The following is a 25,360-nucleotide window of genomic DNA, read 5'->3' on the forward strand; positions in this document are numbered from 1 at the left end:
GAAAACAAATTTATTTCTTATAATATCAGGTAAAATAAGAAAAGAAATAAAAAGCGCTATTTTGCTAAATATTTTAGAAGGTTGTTTAGCTGTCTACATGATACTCAAAAATTATTTCGGATTTTGATCTTGACTTGCAGAACAATTAGAGAAATTGTAAGGAATCTCAAGATTGCGCGAAACACAGTTTGAAGGCCACTTCTTTAACAACGCCAAAAAGCAAATTTAATGTATTTTCTGTGTTCTTGACGCCAAATGTACTTTTTTGTGGAAGATCTGGTGCTTAAGATGAAAAGGAGAATGAAAGTCAAATAGTAAATTAAGGCTACAAAACTGAAATTTAGAAAAAATCTTGTTAAACAAATTAAATGAAATTATTCTCCGAATTTCAATTTTTATGACTAAATATTGATCGGTATAGGTCAAACCAACTGTTATTTAGCTGTCTCATTATTGAAAAGGTTGTCTAAGATACATTCTAAAGAGGGTGATCGATGTTAGACCTGACAAGAAATGGAAAGAAACACAACTGGCTTTTACTCAGAAGTCGAATCCGTACTTTATATTGGTACTAGAAATCAACCTATTCTAATTAATATACCTTTCAAGAAGACAACTAAGAATTTATCATTTTCCCAAAAGCTTTTTTTATAAATGTGACAGTTTTACAGAAAAGGGGGAAAATGCATTTTCATAAAATTTATTCGTATTCGGTACAATTTAGATTTCTTTTAATCAGATATGGATCTTAAAAATGCTACATTACCCAAAATGTTTTGAGAAATCGCTTGTTTTATGTATAGGTCTCATTTCGAAGAAAAAGGATGTGTTTTTGAAGTAAATGTTATTCTTCATATGTCAGAAACAAATTTGTCCTTATGTTGTTGCGGCGTATCTGATTTGGCTGACAGTAATTATCAAAACTTCATGAATTTTATTGGAGCAAGGAGCGCAGGATAGCTTCTGTCGCCGGCATGGGCTTCGGGACCTTATATTTGACAGTATAACTTTGCACACTTCCATTCCGTTTCGAAAAAGAATAATCCGGGTTGCTGGTCAAAGGTTCCCCCACTCCATTTACCCTACCTCACTCGAGAAGACGTTCAACTCGCTGTATATTTTGAGTGCCCCCATGCGGAAAAAAATAAAAATGCTCACTTAAAACATTCAAGTCTTCTTCGAAATTGGGTACCTTGAAATTGAGTCAATAACGCTAATCTTTATACCGATTAGTATCGGATCTATTTTTGCAATCAGTTATGCAAGAATGCAGAGGTAGAGTATACAAATTATAAAAAAATTCAGGCGCGTAAAAAAATTCAGACAAGATTCCCGAGACTTTTTCAGGAATAGGAAAAGGCACACAATAAATTTTAAGAGTTGATAAGAACTATACTGGAATATTAACCAAATTTTGAGTTAAAAATGGCATAGAAACCACACATGCAAAAATGTTTAAATTCAGTTTGTTTGTCATTTATTAGCTATTTCTGCCTTTTATTTAAACATTCGTCATCAAGAATGTTGGGATAGGTAAAAGATTGTTTTTCACTGAATGCATTAATTAAAACCGCGTAAATTATAATTTTTTTTTAAAATTAAAAACATTTTTAGGGAAGTCTCTGAAATTGTTTGAGAGTTATATTACGTTATGTTATGTTGTAAAGAATTCATTATCCAATGCGCTGGCAAGCCACTCCAGCAGCATTGGACTATAGTATACCGATTACTAAAAACTCACAGCTAACTATTAGTGACCTTAGCAATCACTTGATCATGGGTTTGAAGGTCATTATTATCTTTCTTCTATGACCAATGATATCCTTTGATTTGATTTAATTTAATAATTTAACTAAATTTACTGTAACACCTTACACAATGACTTTAAAGATTGACCCCCTAGCGTCACCGCCAGTACTTAGCGACAATGTGTACGTCAACCAACAGCTTTGATGGGACTCGTGTCTTTCTATTCAATTTTATTTAAAACAATAGCTGAAATTTACTCTCTGCAAAATGACTTTAAATCGACCTTCAGTGACGTAAGATTCTAAGTTTCTGGTCGTCAGCCTTGGCGGAGTTTTTATCTTTTTTATTTGAAATTAAAAATGTATCGAAATTTCCTGCGCAACAATGGAAATTTTTACCTAAATTTACTGGTAATTCATTAATAATTAGTATGAGGTGGGTGACAGTATTCTGGTTCAATGGATGGTTAGCGTCAATTTGTAGATCATCAGCGGTCGACAGCCTTCTCAGATACAACTATTATTCCAACTAATTTTACTTTAATTAATTATATTTAAATTTATTGCACCATCTCACATTAGCGACCCATTGGTTAACCCATTGGTCAACTCACTGATCACCAGTGGCCTTGACGGACATTGACGGTTGTTTAAGACTAAAAGCCTTTACTGGCGTAAGCAATATTTTGGTTAAACCTTAATTTAAGTATCTCTACAAATTTATTCCATTCCATTAAAGTTTATTTTGAGTTAATTTAAGTTGGTGACCTATGGCTGACTCGAATGTGTTCAGTTTACAAATCACAAATCCTCCCTTATAGCCATCTGGATCTTTATTTTACTAGTTTTGATTCCAATATTTATCCAAATTTTCTGCATATTTTGTTTGCTCCGTAAATTTGCTGAAAATTGGTGACCTACAACTTGATTCAAAGTGACCTTCAACTCATAAGTGACCAGGAATTAACACCCTTGAAAGGAACTGACATATTCCGATTTAAATTTGATTTAAAAATCTATCTAAATTTGCTGCATCGTTTCACATTAGTAATCTATGGCCTGGTTCAAAGTGACCTTAGCCTGCAGGTGAACGATGTTCCTGCCGGACACTTATAGGCTTCCATGTGCTTCGATTTCATTTTAATGGGCTTCCGTGTACTTCGATTTCATTTCGATGGGCTTCCGTGTGTTTCGATTTCATTTTAATTTAAATATATGACATTGCAGAGCAGCACTCTTGATGAGCTTAATGAGTGATTAAGAGAGTGATTTTATTTAAATTTATGTTACAGTTCCAAACCCGTTGTTTAGCGTTTGAGTGTAAATGATCCTTAGCCTCTTGGTCACCGATGATCTTGATGGCCATTAATTAAGAGTGATGACAAAATGGCTTGACTGTAATCAGGATACTTTAATTGAATTTTAATTTAAATATTTATCTAAACTTCATACCACCTCAAGTTGGTGACTTATGGGTTGATCTCAATTAATCTTCAAGCTGTAGACCACCTTTGACAGGCGGAAATCAATGTACTTCGATTTTAATTTAAATATCTGTCTAAATTTATTGCACTACGCCACATTACGACCCAAATGTTAACTTCAAGGAATCATCAGTCTGTAGTCAACAGTGATAACCGCTTGAAACCTGCTTATTTAAATTAAATTTAAAAATCGATTTAAAATTAATAAACTGTCCCACACTAGTGATATATTGGTTAATTTTGAACTGATCTAGAGCTTGCAAATCAGCAGTGATCTTGACGGGCATTAATGGGCGCTGAGAGCCAGCTGCTTTGACAGGCTTCGATACATGCTTCGATTAGTTCAGTTTTAATTGGAACATACATATAACATAACTGCATCACATCTCAGTGGGTCACAGTAGGTTGATTAAAAACGATCCGCAGTGTAGGTCACCGGTAAACGTGACTGGCACTCTGACTAGCAGTCTCGAAGGATATCAGTTTGCTTACATTTAATACTAATTTAATAATATAAATTTTCTGTGTTACTCCACCGGACTGATGGACAGGATTAGTCTATATGTCCTTTAGGACATCCATGATCAACAACCCTTAAAGGAGCTAGAGTGTTCAGATTTAATTTTAATGAAAAAAAAAATCTTAATTTACCGCATCGACCCACACCGGTGACCTACTGATTTAGTCCGAGTTGTCAAGTAGTAGGTCACATGTGAAACATATCTCCTATCTAATCGCGATTCTCTGGTGCATTTCCTTTTCGTTCGATAGCCTGTACACAAGATCTTCCAGTAATAATTTTCTATACGTACATTTATTTTGATTAAAATATAACATCATGGATCGATCTTTTTTTATAGTTGTAAAATTATCATAACTTTAATGTTTGAATAAGTAGTAATTTGCGTCAAACGTTAGATAAAAAATCGATTATTTACATTTTCTCAAATAAAAGGCTATTCAGAAGTATTATTTTCTTAATGACAAGCGTTGAAGATTAGAGAAGAGCTTTTACACTAATGATTTTTCGCGTTTGGCGCAAGGCATCCTGCTTTCAGGAAAATTAATTTAAGATAAATTATAAGAACTACATATTGGTCTTAAAAACGGCTTGGTTGTTCTTTTCTAATATAGCTATACGTTATCTTTCTTCTACAATTACTAAAATTTGTGTGTATTTTTATGGTGACTTTTTATGCTTGCGTCATTTCAAACCATCCCAATCAGGAATTTGAAATCTAAGCGTATTCTTTGCTGTCAATCTCTAACAAGAATTATATTAGAATATAAGAAACAACTTGTTTACTTAAAATCTGTATGTGTTCTGAAGCGAAATTTCTCATTTGATAAAAGAGGATCGTGCAAAATTCACTAAAAATACAGTAAGTTTAATAAGTGGGTAAACTTCTTGATCGCACTTCAACTTTACCCTGTAAGGTATCCGCACATCAACTTTGCCCTGTAAGGTATATTTTTCGGCAGGTTTATGAAATGTATTACATTTAATTATTGCTGTTGGACTTTTTAGATGAAAAGAGCCTTAGCCATTTTAGAAGTAGTTCATATATAATGTCCTTATAGTCAAAGCTATATTATCCTTGAAATTTGTTGTGAACATCAGTACAATGCATGAAAAGTTTTGAATTTTGAAACTTCTAAGGTAAGCACATTTTGTTCACTTTTTACCTACCGAAACTTTCGCTTCTCACAAAACTTAATTAACAGAAACGTGTTATTAGTTTTGATGAAGATTCTTTTGATGTCACGTATATGAAACGAGTAGTTTTAGAAACTTAACAGAGAATTTCATCAAAAGAGATAAACTGCCTTTTGTGCACTTGAAGAAAAAATAGAAATAGATATATTTTCCTTGAGATAAGATGAATCAGTATTTTCCTTGCAATAAATTCAGGAAAGGTAACTTACCAGTGGCAAGACTACTTTTGCAGCACACGTGGTTATTGAAAATATTAACCAGTTTTGGAATTGAGATTAACATAAAACCTAAATCAATTTCTGGTTTTAAACGAAAGATAAAACCAGTTTGTATTTATTTGCATATCATTTTCTTTTACTCGATGCTACTTTATTCCAGAAATCGTTATTTTACCAAAAGCAGTATTTCAGCCGTTATATGTTCTTGTCTTTCGTTATTTTTGTGGTACATCATGAAGTCAAGATCTAAACTCCTGCGTAGATTGCTTCATTCCTTTAACGATTTGAGGTACTCAGAAAAAGAACAAAATTTTTTGCGACAGCGATTAATTAATGTGAGCTTGTTAGCTGTTCTTGCAATACCTTTTATGTTTTCTCTTATCTTCACAATTTTTCTGCATTATCGAAAACACATGGGCTATTTTTACTTCTGGCTATTAGGTTATAATTTTCCGTTAAATCCAGTACTGGAGTTAATAATAATATTCCTAAGCACTACAATATATTACAGCTTTTATTTGGTGCCGTGTTTATTTACAGTATTGTATAATGTCCTGTGCTGCATATTAAATACGAATTTACAATCTCATTTTAGCAGGGTATCCGTTTCTCCTCATTGCTTGATGAAACAACTGAAGTTATATGATTCAATTTTACAAAGATACAAATTACTGGAGGAATGTTACGCATTCCCTATTTTTATAATCTTAAGTATTTTCCTGATAAAAATATTCGAAGCTCTTGCTTTGCTTCTTGGGTATTCACCTACAGCACCTAAATTTATTCGGATATCCGAAGGAACCGTTACTTTAATTATTGGCATGATTTCAGGTTTTAATATATTTATCTCTGCAAGTAAAATTCCACAGACTTTTACGAATGTGAGAGCCCATTACCAGCGTTTGTACAGAATTGTTTGCATGGATATGTATTCAGGAAAATCTACTGATGAAAGCATTCTCTGTCCTCTAAAGATTTTATGCGATATGGAGGTAGAGTACCTTACGATTTTTAACATGATACGAATTAACAAAAGTTTGATACTCACAACAATTGGAGTTATCTTATCTTACAGTTTACTGATATTACAAATAAAATTTTTCGATGAGAAACTATCATAAAATTTAAAACACTAAAAAAAAGAAGCATTACTTTAGCATTCGCATTCACAGACTCTGTTCCGATCTTAATAGATGCATTTTATTATTGCTAAGTGGCAACGCAAGAAGTGAAACACTCACTTTTGAGTTCAATAATTTTGTGATTATAAATTAGAATCTTAGATATTAGACTCTGGATTATATTTGCTTGTGGTATCTCCTGTGAATCATTCTTTAAACACTGTTGGATATTTACTGAAATTGATTTGAACCCTTCTTATAGAATTAGATGCGTCCAATAATATCAGATATAAATTTATTATTGAATTAGGAGACGATAACCATTTTCCTACGGACTGTTAAAAGCATTGTACTGAATTTATCATCTTAGACTAGGAAAAATGTATTGCCTTTTGATTTAAAGCTCTTAACATTAAAATATTCCCATTTTCTTTCGCCTAAAGAAACGATGCTTCAACTGGAGATAAATATTCCTTATCTGCATGTATGTGTTAGCACATATGCAAATATATCAGTATCTGACTGTACAAGCAGTAATCAGAAGATTCCTCTAAGACGTGGGAATAGGAGGAGAAATCACCAGAGAGCCGACTGAAAATTTCCTGAAGAGAACTAGTTCTTTGAAAGCATTAACAAATACGATACAGATACGTCTTGGACATTTATAATAATGAAGATGTAGCGTATGATATTCAATTTCACCCAAGAGCTAAGCATTGTCCCAGATATTTCTTTTCGTCTGCATAATTTTTAATATACATCGCGTTCAAAAGTAACACCTGCCATGTACGAGTACAGCAATATATAAAATAATCTTTTCTTTACAGTTATTATTAGAAATGGTCTACATGCAAATCCAGATACGTCTGTACCTGTTTCGTGTTGTTCTCGAAGAATCTTGCAAGTTACTCTTATGACTCATTAAGAAAGAGTGATCTGACGGAAAATCTGGATATCTGACAAAAACCGGTCTTTCACAATCTAGGTTCACTTACCATGTTGAAGCAAAATGCTTTCAACTAACGAGACTCTAAAGTTAACACCGTTCCGAAAGCACATGCATGGCTATCGCTCAGTGGCAGTGAACAAAAAATGAACCAAAAAGAAGTGAAACATATCGTCTTACCGCAGAGTCACCAGCTTGATTAACAACCTGCTTTCAATTCAGGATTACCAACCTGTTCAGAAAGCACCACTTATAGTACATGGAGCACAACCGCTCAATATATACTCATGTTTATATAGATTCTATAGTTACTTTTCAAATAATCCTTTGAAATTTCATTGAGCGATTATATCCACATCAATCCCAATACTCTTATAATGAAATATTCAGAATCAATGTGCTTCACCTTCTCTTTTTTCTGTCATTCTTTCTAACGCAAGGGGACATATTTACTGGATTTTATCATTGTAAGACCCCCTTTTACGGAACTAATTCGATTTTTACATGCAAGCGTATTCAAGCTGAATGCAGCGGTGTTAACTAACGTTAAGGCATCTGATTGCACATAATTTATTAGAAGATACAAATCTTGATAAGTCCATGGTTGATGGGACTGTACCTAACAAGATCCTACGCTACATAGTAATCTTCTAGACCAAATTTTATTTCGTTTGGGTAATGTTCGTTCAGCATCTGCTTCATTTCTTCAAATTCAGATTTAACGTTTTTGGCATGTAAGAATGCGTTTTTCCTTGTTCTGCGCGCTGCTTCCATTGGGAGAAACCTTGATAAACCTCTTTTTCTTCGCTTTACAGACTGTTTCGTTTTTCAGAGGATTGTTTAGGAAATTAGGCTGCGGAGATGCGTTTCTTATAAAATTTTATTTAAACATAAATTTTTGTAAATTTATATTCAGTTACTTTTGTTCATAAATTATTAAGGTTTTGAATTTATAAATTTTGTGTCTTCATATGATTTTGTAGTTTTGCTAATAAGATATATTTATTAAGAAATTAATGATTGAATAAATTAATTAATCGATAAATTAATACTGCTAATAAAAATGTTACATATTATCAAATAGTAAAGCAAATATTATGGCGAATTTAAGTATATAAATTTTTTTTTATGAGAATGATTTCAAGCTAAAATTTTATATTGTTAGAGATTTATTTTTCAGTTTTTATGTAGAATAAATTAAAACATTAATTTTAATAGTTTCTAAAATATTAATTGGTAACATTCATTATGACAAGTATTATAATTTGAATACATTCAGAATTAATATTAAATATGGAAATAATTTGAAACGGAATTAATAATGAAGTAATTTTCATTTAATATAAATAATAATAATATAATAATTATAAGCATTTTTTAATATTGCTACAATGCGTATGAAAAATATTAATGGCTATATAGAGACATTTGTTATTTTGTAGCAGGAGACATGAAAAATGTGCAATGCTCTGGCCGAGATTCGAAACCTTCACCACTCGAATACGCGTTAAGTACAGTATAGTTCCAATTATACTACCAAGGCACGCGAAAAAAAGGAAAAAAATACCTTATAATGATCAATTATGAAATTGAATGATTACGAATAATAATAAATATAAACAGTATGAAATTCTGATGGATGGTTATGTGATTATGTAATGAATACTTGCAATGGAAAGTGAAGAGTAAAATTTATAATTAGCTCTTTTTAAATTTGGTTATGTCTTTGCATCTTAAAATATATAAATATGCTCATTGTAAACCTTTATCAAGTTGTAATGCATTAATTAGCATTATGCACTAACTGAAATTTAATAAAGCTTCATCATGCATCGGCCTTCTTTTTCACTTTCTACGTTACGAACAAATATATTTGTACTAGTAACGCATATATATATAACACAGTTTCATTACATATATATATATATATATATATATGTAATGAAACTGTGGTTCGAGATGAAAAGATGAAAGTTTGATTATAAAGGCTCACAAACTTGCATTAAAATTTTCGGTGAAACAGGACTTTCCCCATAATTCACTGTGAACACAGAATAACAAACCCGTGTAGATTTCTTCATAATTAGAACTGGCCGAAGAATGTAACGGCAGAACAATTTTGGAGGCATTGAAATACGAACACTGTGACGTAGATGCGTAGAAATACTAATTGCGCAGATACTTGATGCTTAAAGCATCCATTCATTTTGAAGAAGAGAAGTTGAGCAGGATTAAATTCCTTTTTTTACTTAAATTCTCATTTTGTGGCCATAATTCACATGGCACTCTACTCGTGCCTATTAAAGAACATTTACAATTTTTGATATTATTGCCATAGAAGCGAATGTAGCAGCACACACATGAATGAAAAAAGGCGTCTGGCCAAGAGGAAAGCACAAGCGAAAGTGACGCATCAGTTCATAGAAAGATGGGAAAGAGTCAAAAGTTTCATTTTTTAGTTTTGGTTTACAATTTGGTGATTGGTCAAGAGGCATCTGCATTAAGGGTTACGTAAGATCGTATGATTAATTTGAATGACACATTTCAGATTTACAGCACTATTTTTAGGACAGGTACTAGATGAAGTTCACAAATGAAATAAAAAATATAAGTAGTTATAGTGAATTAAATTTAGAAGTTTGCTTTCATATTTTTTATCTTACATATATATATATATATATACGATAATTCTAAAAATATTGCATACAGATTTACTAAAGGCATAAAAACCTTAACCGGAAGATAAGAACAACATAATTCAATCCTTTTTAAAGCAAAAAATGTACAATTTACAAACATACAAGCGTAAAGAAACTGAGATCACTGAACCGGGTAACAGAGTGGATATATATATATAAAAATATTTATATACGTTTGGTGCGGCCGATTGCAACCGAAATACGAGGTGCACATCTACATGTTATAGCAGTCCTATATACAAAATTTCAACGTTCTGAGGCTACTCGTTTTTGCGTTATTCGAGATACGTACGTACGTACGTACCTATATATGTTTGTACAGACGCCACGAAAAATTCTCTCCAGAATTCCTTTTAAAGCAGTTTTATATTCTTTTGGAGGGAAAGAGTATTTTATTCTAGAGTGCCAAGTAAATTTTTTGGCCACAAATGTCAATTGAAATAAATATATAGTTTATCCCGCTTCGACTGCCAAGTTTCCTAGTCATTATGGATTCAACATTTTAGTATTTGACGCAATCAGAATTCTTCCTCTCCAACATGGATCTAGGCTCTGTACTATGTGTGTGCTGCGCCATCAGTATTTCTGCTTTCCTACGTCTCAGTGTTTCTACATCAGTATTTCTAAAATTATTTTTATTATATATATATATATGTAAGATAAAAGATATGAAAGCAAACTTCTAAATTTAATTCACTATAACTTCTTATATTTTTTATTTCATTTGGGAACTTCATCTATGTGTCCTAAAAATAGTGCTGTAAATCTAAAATGCGTCATTCAAATTAATCATACGAGCTTACTAAGTTCCAAATGTAAACAAATCTGGCTCCTATGGTAAGAAAATTAGACTTAGCCGCACTTAAACAACTTTTAAATTATTGATATTCTACAACTATTGCGTGGAAGTGAACTAAAGGCATAAAAACCTTAACCAGAAGACAAGGAAAATATAATTCAATCATTTTAAAAGCAAAAAATGCACAATTTACCAACATATAAGAATAAAAAAACTGAGCTCAATGAGACGAGTAACAGAATAGGTATATATATTTATATACTTTTGGTGCGGCCGATAGCCACCAAAAAGGGAGGTGCCCAACTACATGCTATAGCCAGTCCTATATACAAAAATTTCAACAACGTTTTGAGGCTACTCGTTTTTGAATTATGTGAGATAGATACGTACAAACGTACAGACCCCGTTAAAAAATCTCTTTTGAATCCATTTTAAATTAGTTTTATAATTCGTTTTGGGAATAAGATGTCCTTTATTCTGTCCTTACGTACAGATGTTACAAAAACATCGTTAAATTGCATTCGATAGAGGTCAAACTGGATATTTTCGTTGAAGTATGGTACCGGGAATTTTTCGTGATTAGAATACTTCCTTTACTTCGTAGAAGGAAGCAAAAATGAGGTTGTTCAGCTAGATTCAGGAGATCATGAACGCGGCTCAGTCGATAATTTCTTTTACTTGTCTCTACAAAAAGGAAAATGTTTTTGCATATAAATTTATACTAAAGTAGTTCTATTTATTTCCAGCTTTTCCGGATTTTTATTCTAAACTTTTTATTGTGATATTTCGAAACGACTTTATTGTTTTATGAACATTTTCTTTAATATTAGACAGCTGTTCATTGTCAAACGATCAAAGTTTGCATACTATATACTCTCTTATATTTTATCTCAATTAATTTCGCAGCAATTTGCACAACCTTAATAGATTTTTTGTGGGATTTTTCTTTTTGGCTTTGAAATTAATATATACATACATACACATGAGATATGATAATGAGGAATATTTAATATGAAGTATTAATCGTAATCAATTCAAATTTTCCGAAAATTGAACTTTAAAGAAATTGTATGCTCAATTTTTATTCACTAACTATTTAACAAAATACACATAACCAATAATAATACAAAGGAAAAAAACTAAATTATCCTGAAAATTTTCTTTGATCACTTTATTTCGAATTTTACCGCTACTCCATTTCCCCCCACAAACTATAGCCCCCAGCTGTACAAACAGTTATAAATTCAACCGTTGTATATGAACTTAATTTATTTATGTCTATTACAGTTTTTATTAAGAAAAAATATACCGTGCACCTGCTTTTTTTTCCCTTCATAGGAATTGTTGGAAATAACTATAGCGTCAGAATTATTTTCAATAATTCCTCAATTAATTAAAATTAACCAGTAAGACTTCTCATAAAGACGGAAATTTATGCTGTATCTTGGATGCTAGTACTCTCATCAACTGCTACTTAGAACACTGTATGGATTTGTTTCTGATATCGTAAATCATTAGAGATTTAGTTAATGCCTTCCGCTAAAATATTGACAGAAAAAAATAATATTTTTTGTTATAATTATTATTTGCTAGGTTGTTTGTTATTTAGCTAATTTAATCAAACAGTCTTTAATGAATTCGCTATAGGTAAATGCAACTGATATTTTTACAATGAAGTGCACGAGAGCGGACTTTAACTGAAGTGTTGCTAACTATAGATTTAATTGTTTTAGCGAAAATTGTTGTTGCTGTAAGCTACGCTTCAGAAATTTTATTTTTTTCTCTCATTCTTCGTGATTCCATTCTTAAGAGTATCGTGAACTATATTCATTTGGAAAAAGTATTTACTTACTACAAATAAAATATATACAAAATTATTGCACACGATACCACAAAATTACATAATTTCCAATTTATCTTCAACACTTCCTTTACTGTCCACTTTTCTTTTACCCTTTGCTGAGGACATGGCTTGCAGTTTAGCCTCTTAATTAAAATAATTTTTGCACTTAGAACTTTAATTCAAAAAGATGAATTTTTGTATGAAAACAACATAGGTACTTATGTATTATTTTATCGATCGACCAAGTAACACTATTTAATCCTAATTATGGATGACTACTTCCTCTAAAATTCTACAGTAATGATTGGCGATTAACGACTGGCATTTCTGCCAGCGGTCGACAGGATTATATGTAAGTACCGGAACATTCAAAATGTTATACAGAGTTCTATACGACAGGTACTGTTATAATGTAGATCTAACAACAAGCGTAAATAGACAGTTTTTGTTAATCGTACATTAGTTTGTACTATACAGCAGTATGAAATGTGCGACTATATATACAGTTTACCAATTAGTGACTCACGCAAGGTAAAATATATACTTCAGAAGTAAAAAGTCAATAAAAGGCGGAGAAGAATTTTAAAAACTCAGAATACTAAAGCCCCACCAATTGTCGGATGGCTATCTAAATTTGCTGATTATACCGATATGGGAGGACTTTAAACCAATCACGTAGTCAGATACCTAAACACGACAAATCCCCAACCTGTTTATTCTATCTATTTTTCCTTCAGTTACGGTCAACCACATGAGCTCAGTCAGTATCTCTACGTCTGTAAAACTATAAGCACCCTGTTAACAGCAAATACATAATCGAAGTGTATTTCATGGGCCGCGTAAAATCGCTTCAGGTTGCGGCCAGCTGGCTGTCGAGTTAAGACAACTGCTATAATCCTCTGAAGCAAGGATTAAAGAAGTGTGCTTGTTTAAATTAGCTACTGATTGTTGACTATAACAGCGGTTCCCAAACATTTTGCGGTTTGAATACGGGGAGGGGGTGGAGGAAAAAAATAAATTTCGAAATCTTTCAGATTTTATATTACGCCCAAAGGGACTTTTTTTAACGTTTTGTGCGCTACCTTTATCATTAAATATGTTTTTCACATGTAAACCATATAAAATTCAATTCAACAGCAATATCGTAAAATATTTAAAAACAGCATATCTTTAGAATATCCGAAAGACATGAATAGTTTCGTCATTTAAAATACGATGAAGTCGTATTTATGTCGACTTCGTTGTTTTCGTGTTATTTTATTCGTGGACTTCGTATTATACGACTAGTTAAGGGTATGAATAGGATCAAAGATTGAGAAAATAAGGACCGTTGTAAGGATTTTTAATCTGCCTAATAAAGGTGGGTATACATATATAAATAAAGGTGGGTGTTTATATATATATATATATATATATATATATACTTTTGGTGCTACCGATTGAAATAACAAAGCGAGGTGCGCATCTAGACGTTATAGCAATCCCATGTACAAAACTTGAACCTTTATTCTGCCCGTAAGTATAGACATCATGCAAACAATAGTCAAAATGGGAATTTCCGTTGAAATATGATACCCAAAAATGTTCACGATTCCTTACTTTATTTCTTTACTTGGTACAAGGAAGTGAAAAATGATATATAATTTTTAAAACATCACGAAAATCATCTTTTCATGCGGGATTTTTAATATTAATCTTTACATTGAAGAATTTATTTTAGTATTTATGAACTGTATGAATACTTTTATGTAAAATGATGTCAAAATAACATCACAAGACGTTATAGGGATTGTTATATTATACGAATTTAAAAACTAAAACGTCATTTTTTCTTCAGCAAGTAAAACCGAAACTAAGAAAGACACCTTCCATTTTACTTATTTATTTATTTATTTGGGGGGGGGGATGAAAATTAAAACTCTGGTGTACTCATCAGTGGCTAAATGAATAAGTTACCCGAACTCTGTACCAAGATAATATCGAAAATAATTGTCTTTTATTCCCTCTTGGGTTTGGAATTTCTTTGGTTTTTTCTATGTAAATTTGAGTAAATCAGCTTCTCATATTAAACACACGAAGGTATCTATTATTTGCCATAATCAATGATGTCAACTGATTAACTTTTTGAGAACTCTTTTACATTATTTATTATTCAGAAACGTATGTCAAATTAATGATTGTCCAAAATTTAGAGGATATTAATATTATCTCAATTAAGAAAAGACATACAAAATTTATAATTTACTTCATAGCCTTATTAAACAGTTCTTTCCATTGGCTTAAGTTACAATATGAATCACGTGATTTCATATCGTCTGAAATAACTTAAGAGGATTAAAGAAAATATGTACACGCTCATATTTTATTATCTTAATTTTATTTATTGATACTGCAAAAATAATTAGAATTGTATAATGCAATGTAGAAGTCTGAACGATCCATTAAAACAATTTCAAATATAACTTTTGTATAAAGAGTTCGATGAAAATAGATATGGGTATTTTGTAATTAAACTCAGTTATTTTAAGCTGCCATTCTTGCTCGCCCAAATTATTAATGGTGAAACAATTGACATCAAAAAGGCTTAAATATAGCAACAGACAGAGGAAATTATTATTAAAAGCAAATCTCTGGCTGTAGAAGAATCAAGAAATATACCAAGTTTCAGAGAGAAAGTTCTCCGAAATAAATAAATTCGTATTATAAAAACTAAGTAGACCGCGAGTGGCAACATGTTCTGCATTGTTGATAGAAGAAGCTTGCTATAATTTTGAAGCTTTGACCAATCATCTTCCAAGGCCGGTTTCAACGTCTCTCTTTTGAATGATTCCACTGAAGCGAAATGGTGTGTTTGTTTTAGCTGCGTCTTGAATTATTCGGGTCAGTGGCCAGTGTAAGAAACAGTTAAAGCAAGGATATAGTTTAGAACTGAAATTCGGCTTCACTTCCTGTATGATGATCTTTCCTCTCAGCTATTCATAAAGGATTAGTTTCAATTACAAAAATGGGTGAAGAAATATATTTCACTAAGTAAGTGTTACGTATACTTGTTCCGTAATACGAGTTTGATCTGTTTGTTGCGAAGTTTTTTTCATAACATACTACATTATGCATGCGAAATGACACGAATTGAAGTCTTTATCATTACACATTTTGTATTATTTATGACATTTCAATTTGCAGCTCGTTAAATTCTTAGGAGGGAAATTTCTGATGTAGATAAGCTTTTGAGGACATTCAGATGGTAGGGCTTTTGATTTCTGTTATTTCTTAATATTCACTTATGATGCAAAGAAGATATTATTACCAAAATGCGGGAAATACATAAAAAAACAAACAAAAAAAAAAAAAAAAAGAAACTGAAATGCCAGATTATTAAAAGTGCAGTTTTTGTAGGAAATATATACATCGAAAAAATTAATAGGCAGACACGACGTATGATGGCCAGTACAGTTTCGGCATTTTGGTATTAAATTTGGAGGAAATTTATGAAGATTTTTCTTTGATTTAACCTGAGGTAAAAGTTTACAGTTGGGTGCCCTTTATTTTTTGGCGATTCTTTTTTGACGCCAAGATCGGCGCCAGGAAGGCACAATTTCAAGATGGTCACTACACAATACTAAAATAAGAAGTCAAAGAATTAGACAAACTCGATGTACACATCTATCTATTTTCACTCAAAAACTATCAGAGAACTGCAGAAACTAGGCATTGCGGGCTGCGTTAACTTTTCCCATGTACACATCGATTTAATTTCACTTAAAAAATCAGGAAGCTAAAACAAAGTTAAAAACTATCATGGTAACCAGAAATGGGGTTTCATCGCCAAAATTGAACAAAATTTGTCGCCAATCGAAGAGGCACCCAATTCTAGACTACAGCCTAATCTGATAATAGCTATATATATTTATAAAGAAATATTGCATCCTTCCATGCAAGTTAATGCATCCAATTGGAAATAAGAAGATCTGTGATTCGAATCCTAGCGATAACGTAGTAGTTGAGTTTTTCAGATTTCCTGCTATCTAATGTCTGCAATGGTGGTAGAAATAAAAATGTGGTGAATAACAGCTCTTCGCCACAAGTCTCGTACCTTTCCTCACTTGTCAATTAAATGGAGAGAAAATATTAGGAACTATTACCTTCCCTTGCGTGTGATTTCCGGCAGCTAACCACTTATACCGCGAGTAGTTAGATATTTTGGATCGGGCAATTTGAAAAATTTAACTGTATCCTGGTCGGAATTCGAAACACCGTTTTTCAAATTGCCAGCTGAGTGGGCAAAGTCGGGCGTGAACACAGTTGATTTTTCTTTGTTTCATGCTTAGGAAAAAAAATGGCTAAAGTGCAGAATCGCCTACTTATTAGTTTGGCGCTTTTTACAAGAGTAAGAAGAATTAAATTTTTGCCAATTTTCTTTGACTTTTTAAGTGTAAATAAGTCGATGTGTACCGAGTATGTGCAATTCTTAAAAACGCACCAAGCAGTGGGCGATTCTGCACTTTCCCACAAAAAACTATAGTCAATATGCTAACATAACAAAAGTTTAGTATTTTTAGTAACGCTTCACTAGTGATTATATTTTTAGTAATGTTACACTAGATCTCAAAGTCGTAATTTGAGTTTTATTCACACATCGTAGCTAAAACCATAAATACCAACAGAAAATAGTGATAGTAATAATAAGAATACTTTCCTTATCAGAACCAGTGCCACCAGAATAATTATAGTGTTGATTGATAATAGTAAAGTAAACCAGCGCAATCTATCTGCCTTAGGATAAATAGCTTCGTAGAGGAAGTTTTGTGCTAAATTCTTAAGCTACATAGCTAGTTGTTAGCCACTATTTTTTATTTGTTTTCTAAATATCGCTAAGAAGTGTTTGATGCTTAAATTTACTTAAAAGAAGTATACATGTAAAAAATATAAGTCCACATATTTACCATATTGTACCATATTCATTACTTTACATATTTGATCATATAATTTAAGATGCGTTTTTATTTATCTAATTTAAATTTCTTAACCTTCATACTTAAACCTATAATGTTTCATTGCTTGTATTTAAGTGTTCAAAATTAATATAAAGTTATTATTAATGAACATGAGATTTAAAGTTTTTAATCGGTTTTAGAACTTGGATTTTAGAGTCGTACAATTCTTAATTTATTGATTACACACGTTCGTGATATTCAAGGAAAGAAAATATCTTAAATTTTTTAATTCCCTCATACAAACTTTACTGTGTCATATCGTATAGCAAATACAAATTCTGTTTTAGTGTTTTAAAATATACAAAGTACCTATCCAATTTTATGTTTGAGTACCTATCCAATTTTATGTATTTTAGCTAAAATCAGCAAATCGCGTTGCATTCCGTAGCCAACCATTTGGAAGATTTTACAACGGCGATTGGCTGGCTAATATGGCTGACATGCTTTTTGGTTAATATCGCTTGACAGCAATAACGCTTAAACATACTGAATAAAATGTGCGCACATTTAGGTACTTTTCCGTTTCGCCGGCGCAAATCTCGCCAAGCAGACTTTATTGACGACAACATACAGTATGCACATAAAAAATATTTAAAAAAGGTTAGTTCTAAGAATTTCTTTTTTGAAGGCATAAACATTTTAATATCGCTTAAAATTTTATAAAAAGCCAATAAATAAAGACAATAAATTTGTAAAAAGACATTAATTTAAGAATTTACTATGCTTTCATGGTTCAACATCCTGATTCGCCGGTTTATATCACGTGACACCAAGCGATCTCATCTCACGTAAACTACTCTACAAAAATCTAATGCTCTCAGTAATTATCTACATTAATTTCAAGTTAAATCTTAATTTGGAACACAAGTTTAAATGCAAGAAATATTTCAATTCGTACGAATAGCTTACTCAGAAATTATGTAAAACTGCAGTGCTTTACTTCGCTAATGCATTCTCGTTAGAATTGATGAATTTAACCCTTGACTTTACCTTTTCTATATTTTCGGCTTCGGGTTAAGCGCTGTGATTGCATCCTGGTTGACTTAATTACCGAAAATGGCAGTAGACATAAAACTGAACTATCTGATAAAAATTCTATGTAATTATATGCCAGTATTGAAAGAAATAATCAATCTGATAAGAAAAAGCTGCGACTTGTTTTGAAAATGAGGCTTAAAAGGTTACCAGCGAGAATATTCCGTTTGGCATCGGTTGTACCATTATTGGCGACTTTATCGCTTGCGCCGGCAAAACGGAAAAGTACCCACATTTAAATACGAAAACGAATGAAGTTATTAAATTTCATAAATGCAGCATAATTTAGATCTGAAGTTGGAATTATTAAAACCTATATAATATGACGAAAATGAGAATACTTTAAAATACTTTTTATATTTTTTTATTTTTCTCGCATATGGGCAGCAAACAAATGTTAGCATCACTATTACCAGACCAATTATTTGACCAACATTTGGCTCCTTTCTGTAGTCGTATCACTAAGATGAAAGTACTCATATTTACAAAGATTCGAAAAATTAAATTAACTAGATATAATTATGATATTAAAATTCAAAAGAAATGCATCTGGAATTTTATAATAAGCAAATTTCCTCACTCCTAACGGCTGAAAGGTTTGGATGCTACTCATGGTTTATTTCTTCACACAAGTCTTTTTAATAAATTCAACTAAAATAAGTTTGAATACTATTTAATTGTCAAGATTCATAGTTTTATTTAAATAAATAATAATGAATTTCATGTATCGATTTCCTAGTAAAACCGAATTATTGTCTATTATAAAACCTTCAGAATTTTAACCGTGGAAGAATTAAATATAAAGGCGATTAAACTGAGATTATTTTACGCACTGTTCTGTGAAAGAAATTAAATAAAAGATATCTTTTTTATTACTAGTGATAGTTTCATGGATTTTGTTCGGAAATTTTTTTGTTTTAGCTTTTTGCTTGAACTTTTTAATCAGTTTATTATCCATAAAAAAATTCAAATTATGCGGTAAGTGTTATCATCTTCATGCATAAAATAAAAAGGGTTTGTTAAGGTTTTTCAGGCTCTCGCTGAGTTCGGAATCTACCAGTTTGGGCTGATCTTTGGAATATGGTAACTGGTAGTTTGGTGACATTTTGGAGGAGATAAAGGTTACTACCTAGGACTTTGGTAATAATGTGAGAAGTACTCAGTTCCGATTACAGCTCCACCCATCGCACCAAAGTACGTCTGATCACCGAAATCAAGCAGCAACGCGGTCTGTACTTGGGAGGGTGACCTCCTGAGACAACTTCTACTCAGAATGCGTTCTCGCCACTCGGACGCTGCATACAGCATTTTTGCATTTACACCACCGAACTTACGAACTAGCTCAACGACGTGTCTGAAGACTCATAACTTGCAACCTCACGAGATTTTCATCTCTAACTATGAACGATTTAACGTTAGGGTAGGAAAGATATGCCATTTTCGCACGAATTTGACACAGGATGGGTTTTTACTACCCGGGTGCCTGCTACAAGTGTTTCTAACACCTGAGTCTTCCGATTACGCATTATTTTCTGTGAGAGAAATGAGAGATCATGAGATATGTCATGTGACATTAATGGACGAATTACAGTTTTTTAATCGAAAAAGGGGGGAATTTGGAAAACCTGTAGTACTATATTATTTTGTATTAAGCTTCATTGTGTGTTGTGTGAAATACTGTTGATTAATTTTCGGATTGCATGGCGCTATGTAAAGTGAATTCTAAATTTTTAATACGTTTATCTGATAATAATAATAATAAGTTGAGATTGTGTGAAAGGAAGGATATTACAGATAAGTTTGAATGGCGGTGCAAGAAATCTGGTGAAAATGGACATTTTGTGAAACGGTGTGTAAGGAAGGGTACGTGGTTTGCTGAAAGTAGTTTGAGTATGGGTGAAATTTTATCAATTTCTTATTACTGGGTGAATAGACTGCCAGTTGACTACTGGATTTCGGATTTAGAAATTAGCAGTAGTACTGCAGCCGATTGGAACTCTTTCTGTAGGGAAGTGTGCGTGCCACGTAATGAAGATTCTGAAGATTAGGTAAGTTAGTATTTTTAATCATTTGAGGATATTATTTTTATGCATTGTTCTAAATATAAGGAGTAAATAAATTAATATGGTATTATTGGAAAATTGTTATTAGCAATGATTTAGTTTAAAGTAATTAGGATTGTAATCTAATTTTTATTAATTTAATGTATGTGCTTATTTATATTTTAAGTAGTGATTTTTAATTGAATTATATTTTAATTTAATGATCGTGATTTTGTGAGTTATATGTTTGTAGTATTTTGGAATACGTTTGAGTAGAATACGTTGAGTATTTTCATGCATTTTCGTGAAATTTTTCTAATTTATGAGAAAAAGCAGTGTACATGGATATAGTGAAGAGTGTGCGCAATGTCATTTTTGTGCAAATCTGGGATGTTTTTTTAAGTAAAAATAAGTCGACGTGTAACATGGTTTAGTGATATTTTAATTAAATGATAGTTATTTTGTGAATTTTATGTTTGTAGGAATTTGGTATACGTTTCAGTTGAAGTAAACGTGCATGGAAATAATTTAAATATTTGACACTAAGTATTTGTAACCATTTGTATTGTTTGCGGTATGAAATCGTTGGTGACGTTTATAATATAATAGATAATTTAGAGGTAAAAGTTTTTGGATATTTTATTTATTTTATACGTGGAAATGTTCATACTTGGAAAGGGTATATACTTTTTCGCGATCAGGTAATTTCATATACGAGGGCTATCCAGAAAGTAGATTACGTTTTGGAATAAAAAAATAAACAAAGTATAGGAAACAAATTTTATTATATACAGATGAAAGCCACACTCAAATACTACTTTTCTACATAGTCACCATGCAAATTAAGGCATTTATCGTAGCGATGTACGAGCTTGGAAATTCCTTCGTCGAAAAATTCGGCCGCCTGCGCCTTCAACCACTTCGTTACCTCTTCTTGCCTTCCATCTTGCACAAAACTTGTGGTAACCAAGCTTTTCGCTGATGATTTCGTGCAACAAACTTCGCGAAATTTGTGGAAAACTCAAAGAAAGTTCCGTTATTGTGAAATTTCGATTTTCACGGACTTTAGCATCGACTTTTTCGAGAAGTTCGGCGGTCACTATGCTGGGTCTCCCACTTCGATCTTCGTCGTGAACATTGGTTCGGCCATTTTGAAATCTTATGACCCACTGACGCACTCCACCTTCAGTGATAATGTTGTCCCCATACACTTCACGAAGCTGCCGATAGATTTCTATCGGTTTACAGTTTTTTGCAGTCAGAAACCTTATTACTGAGCGCACCTCGCAGCTCGCGGGATTTTCAATTAACGCAGACATTTCAAACCGTCACAGTATCTGAACGGAGCACAGCACGAACCTCTCACTAGCACGGCTAGATGCAGACTGAGCTGCGCAACGCTCTGACCCCAAGATGGCCGCGCTAGCCCCGCCCCTAGCGGACACAGACGGAAACGTAATCTACTTCCTGGATGGCCCTCGTATGTTCTTTTTACCGAGTTTAAAGATTCACAAAATTGTTTTGCATTTTCGTGCAAATTTTTGTAATTTATGAGAAAATAGCAGTGTAGATGGATAAAGTTAAGAGTGTGTGCAATGCCATTTTTGTGCAATTCTGGGATGTTTTTTTAAGTAAAAATATGTCGACGTGTAAATGGTTTATGTGTATGTGCTATTCTGAAAAACGCGCAAGGAGTTTGCGATTGTGCACTTTTTCCCAATTTTGCAGTTAATATTTGTCATGATTAAGCAGTTTTGTTACATAAAATTTCTAGCATAAGTGTAATTCGGCTAGTAGATTGTTGGAAAAAGTGTTCAGTAAATAAAAAGAAAAGAAACATGTTTTTACTTCGTGAAGACAAAATGGCGGCGAAAAAAAAAAAAAAAAATAGAGGTTTGCTGTAGCAGAGTTGGTCGCCAAATTTTCGCCAAAAATCGCCAAGTTACCATAATCCAAAGATCAACCCTAGTTTGTTGTTACACTCACTCCTACTAACCCTTTTTTTTTGTCATTTTAGCTTTATTATTAAGCATCATTTTATTCGTACTTATTCCATTTACAATTCAACAGCAAAATTACAGAAATTTTAAAAGCAGCATAGGAGTATATGTTTAGAATTCCCAATATAACTCTAAGTGTTCGCATTTTTTTTCTGTTTTTGCTTCACCATTTCTCAATTTATTATTTCAATGTTCGGTTTTCTTTCTAAGATTGATTAAAAAAAATTTTTTTGGCCTTTTTATTAGTAGTATTTTTTGTGTAGTAAATAATGCGTTCTTGGTGCTTATGCCATATAAAATTTGATTCAAGAGAAAAATCACAAAATGCGAATCTTTAGAATTTCCAATAGACTGCGGGGCGATCTAGAGATCTAAAAAAGTTTTTTTTTTTTTTTTTTTATTCCTTACAGTATTGCCACTGCTCACTTTGAAATCGTCGAGTTTGTTAAAAATTCATTAAAGTTTTACAAAATTGGAAATAGGTAATAAAACAAGCTTAAAATTCAGGCTTCCAGGTGCCCATGTTCAGGTGGAGGACTACGATATTCAAAATTTGAGGTCTCTAGGTACCGTTGGTTTTTCACAGTGCGAGAAACGTGCATACAGTCATGCAGGTTCTTCATTATTTAATTTCGTTATATTACAGGTTGATCGCATTGGGTGGCAACAATTTGAAACAATTTTGATACGTCGCTTAGAGTCGTTTATAGTAACACGTCGTCCATTCGGAATTAACGTCTATTTTGTGCTAATAAGTAATTGATAAAAGAAAGTAATAACACCTGAAACATTGATCTCTTTTTTGGTGAATAGTGTTGTGTAAATTTATAAATATTTATCTTTATAACAGTTTTTCGTGCTTACTTCAAGAAATTTGCTTACGTGCTTACTATAGTGTGGCATGCTACAGAACAACAACCAAGTGCCTTCGAAAACTTTGCTTACGTGTCTTTGGTATGCCAAGTCCAAATTTGTTCTCGATTATTTGCGAAAATTTCATAGGCGCATAGTTAGTAACATAGGAGTTTATAAGTATTTTGTGCAATCTTCTTAAATAATTTTTCAATTTATCATAATTCCTTTTATTTTTAGGTAGTGTGAGAATGGATATAGAGTATTTGAAAATGGCCGTTGGAAAGTACCTATGTGAGGCTCTGACGGACTTAGCTATACGGCGTCCAGAAAGGCCAATTGAATACTTAGCTTATTCTTTGATCGCTCTGCACGAAAGGGAGCTTGAAAAGCAACGGTATGAAGAAACTAAAACACAAATACCTAAGGAAAACGTGGAGAGAATGAAATCTCTGATAGCTTTTGATTCTGCAGCCACAGTGGAAGAAATGATTGCTCCTTTCCTAACTGATTCAGTTACTGAACATAAAATCATTCTTGAAACCTCTCCATCCACTGAGAGGATAGAAGAATCAGTTTCTCAGTCTAATTTGATACCCCTTGATGGTATGTCGAGTTCTAAGATTTCCTTGGACAGAGTATCAGGTTCCAAGACTTCCTTGGACAAGGAGTCTGGCTCTAAAATTTCTTTGGACGAGTCAGGTTCCAGTCCAGAGAGGTCCTTGAGTAGAGACTCTGGTTCTAGGATTTCCTTGCACAAGGAATCTGGCTCCAAGAGTTCATTGGGCATGGAATCAAGTTATAAAAGTTCTTTGGGCAGGGAAACAGATTCCAGAAGTTCATTAGACAGTGAAACAGATTCCAGAGTATCTCTGGATGGGGAATCGAAGAAGCACAATATTTCACACCCCAGAGTTGGAACTGACATTGAAAGTGCTTCCAAGACTGCTGTAGACGAGATTATTTCAGATTCTATTACTTCTTTGCGTAGGATGTCACAACCTAGGATGAGTGTAGACTTAGTATCTGAACCTAAGACTGCTCCAGAGAGTGAGTCAAGTTCCCAGACCTTCATGCGTAAGCTTAGTGAAACAATATATGGTTCAAGAATTCGCTCAAAAAGCCAAATAGAAGAATCCCTTGCTATGACTTTCGAATCAGTATCTTCCGTTTTGACGGGCTCTGATGTCACCGAAGACAAGAAAGAAACTTTTTTGCCATCTGAAGAAGGATAGAAGTTAATATTTTGTGCTAAAATTTGAATGTGATAAGAAAGTTGGATACTGTATAAAAGGAAATGTCGTTTAAATGTATTTATCTGTAACACCTTTACATTATGTACCTTTAATCAATGTGCATTAAGTTTTAGCTATGAACCATTAATTCCCGTTTTGTTTTACATTTGTTCTGCTTTAAAGCCTTCAGTGAAAAAAAAAATAACAGCAAAAAAGTGTTCATGAAAAGAAAGCTTTATGAGTTTTTTATCTATATTTTTAAATTCCATTCTCTAGTGAAATGTGTAGATGAAAAATAAATCTTAATTCTCTTTACATAAACAAGTTTTCCTAAATAAGGAAACGAATTCATTTTCTTTATATGTAACATTTTTAGAGATACTCAAGGGCAAGTTTATCGAAGACATTTTCAAAGCTTATAACGGATTTAAAAAGCTATTCAGAATGAATTTGGAGAGCATCTATCAAAAAAAAAAAAAAAAAATCTGTTGCAGACACCACATAATTTTCTTGTACAGAATATTAAATTACACGCATTTTTTGCTGCATTTCTTTTAAACTAATTTCATCAGAGATATATTTCTCATTCAATTAACTTAGTTCTCACTTCACGACAAGGCAAAAATA

At 32.4% G+C, this 25,360-nt stretch overlaps 1 protein-coding gene across 1 annotated transcript; it reads left to right on the forward strand.

Moving 5' to 3' along the window:
* The first annotated feature begins 15,368 nt into the window (after window positions 1-15,368).
* LOC118182108 (uncharacterized) lies at window positions 15,369-25,056 on the forward strand. Its single transcript, XM_035351396.2, has 2 exons — window positions 15,369-15,605; window positions 23,739-25,056. The coding sequence occupies exon 2, from the start codon at window positions 23,750-23,752 to the stop codon at window positions 24,731-24,733; it is 984 nt and encodes a 327-aa protein (XP_035207287.1). The 5' UTR covers window positions 15,369-15,605; window positions 23,739-23,749; the 3' UTR covers window positions 24,734-25,056.
* Window positions 25,057-25,360: the final 304 nt, after the last annotated feature.

Source organism: Stegodyphus dumicola, chromosome 6 (genome assembly GCF_044657685.1).
Source record: "Stegodyphus dumicola isolate Sdum_Otavi_A_Nest chromosome 6, ASM4465768v1".
Taxonomy (NCBI): Eukaryota; Metazoa; Arthropoda; class Arachnida; order Araneae; family Eresidae; genus Stegodyphus; species Stegodyphus dumicola.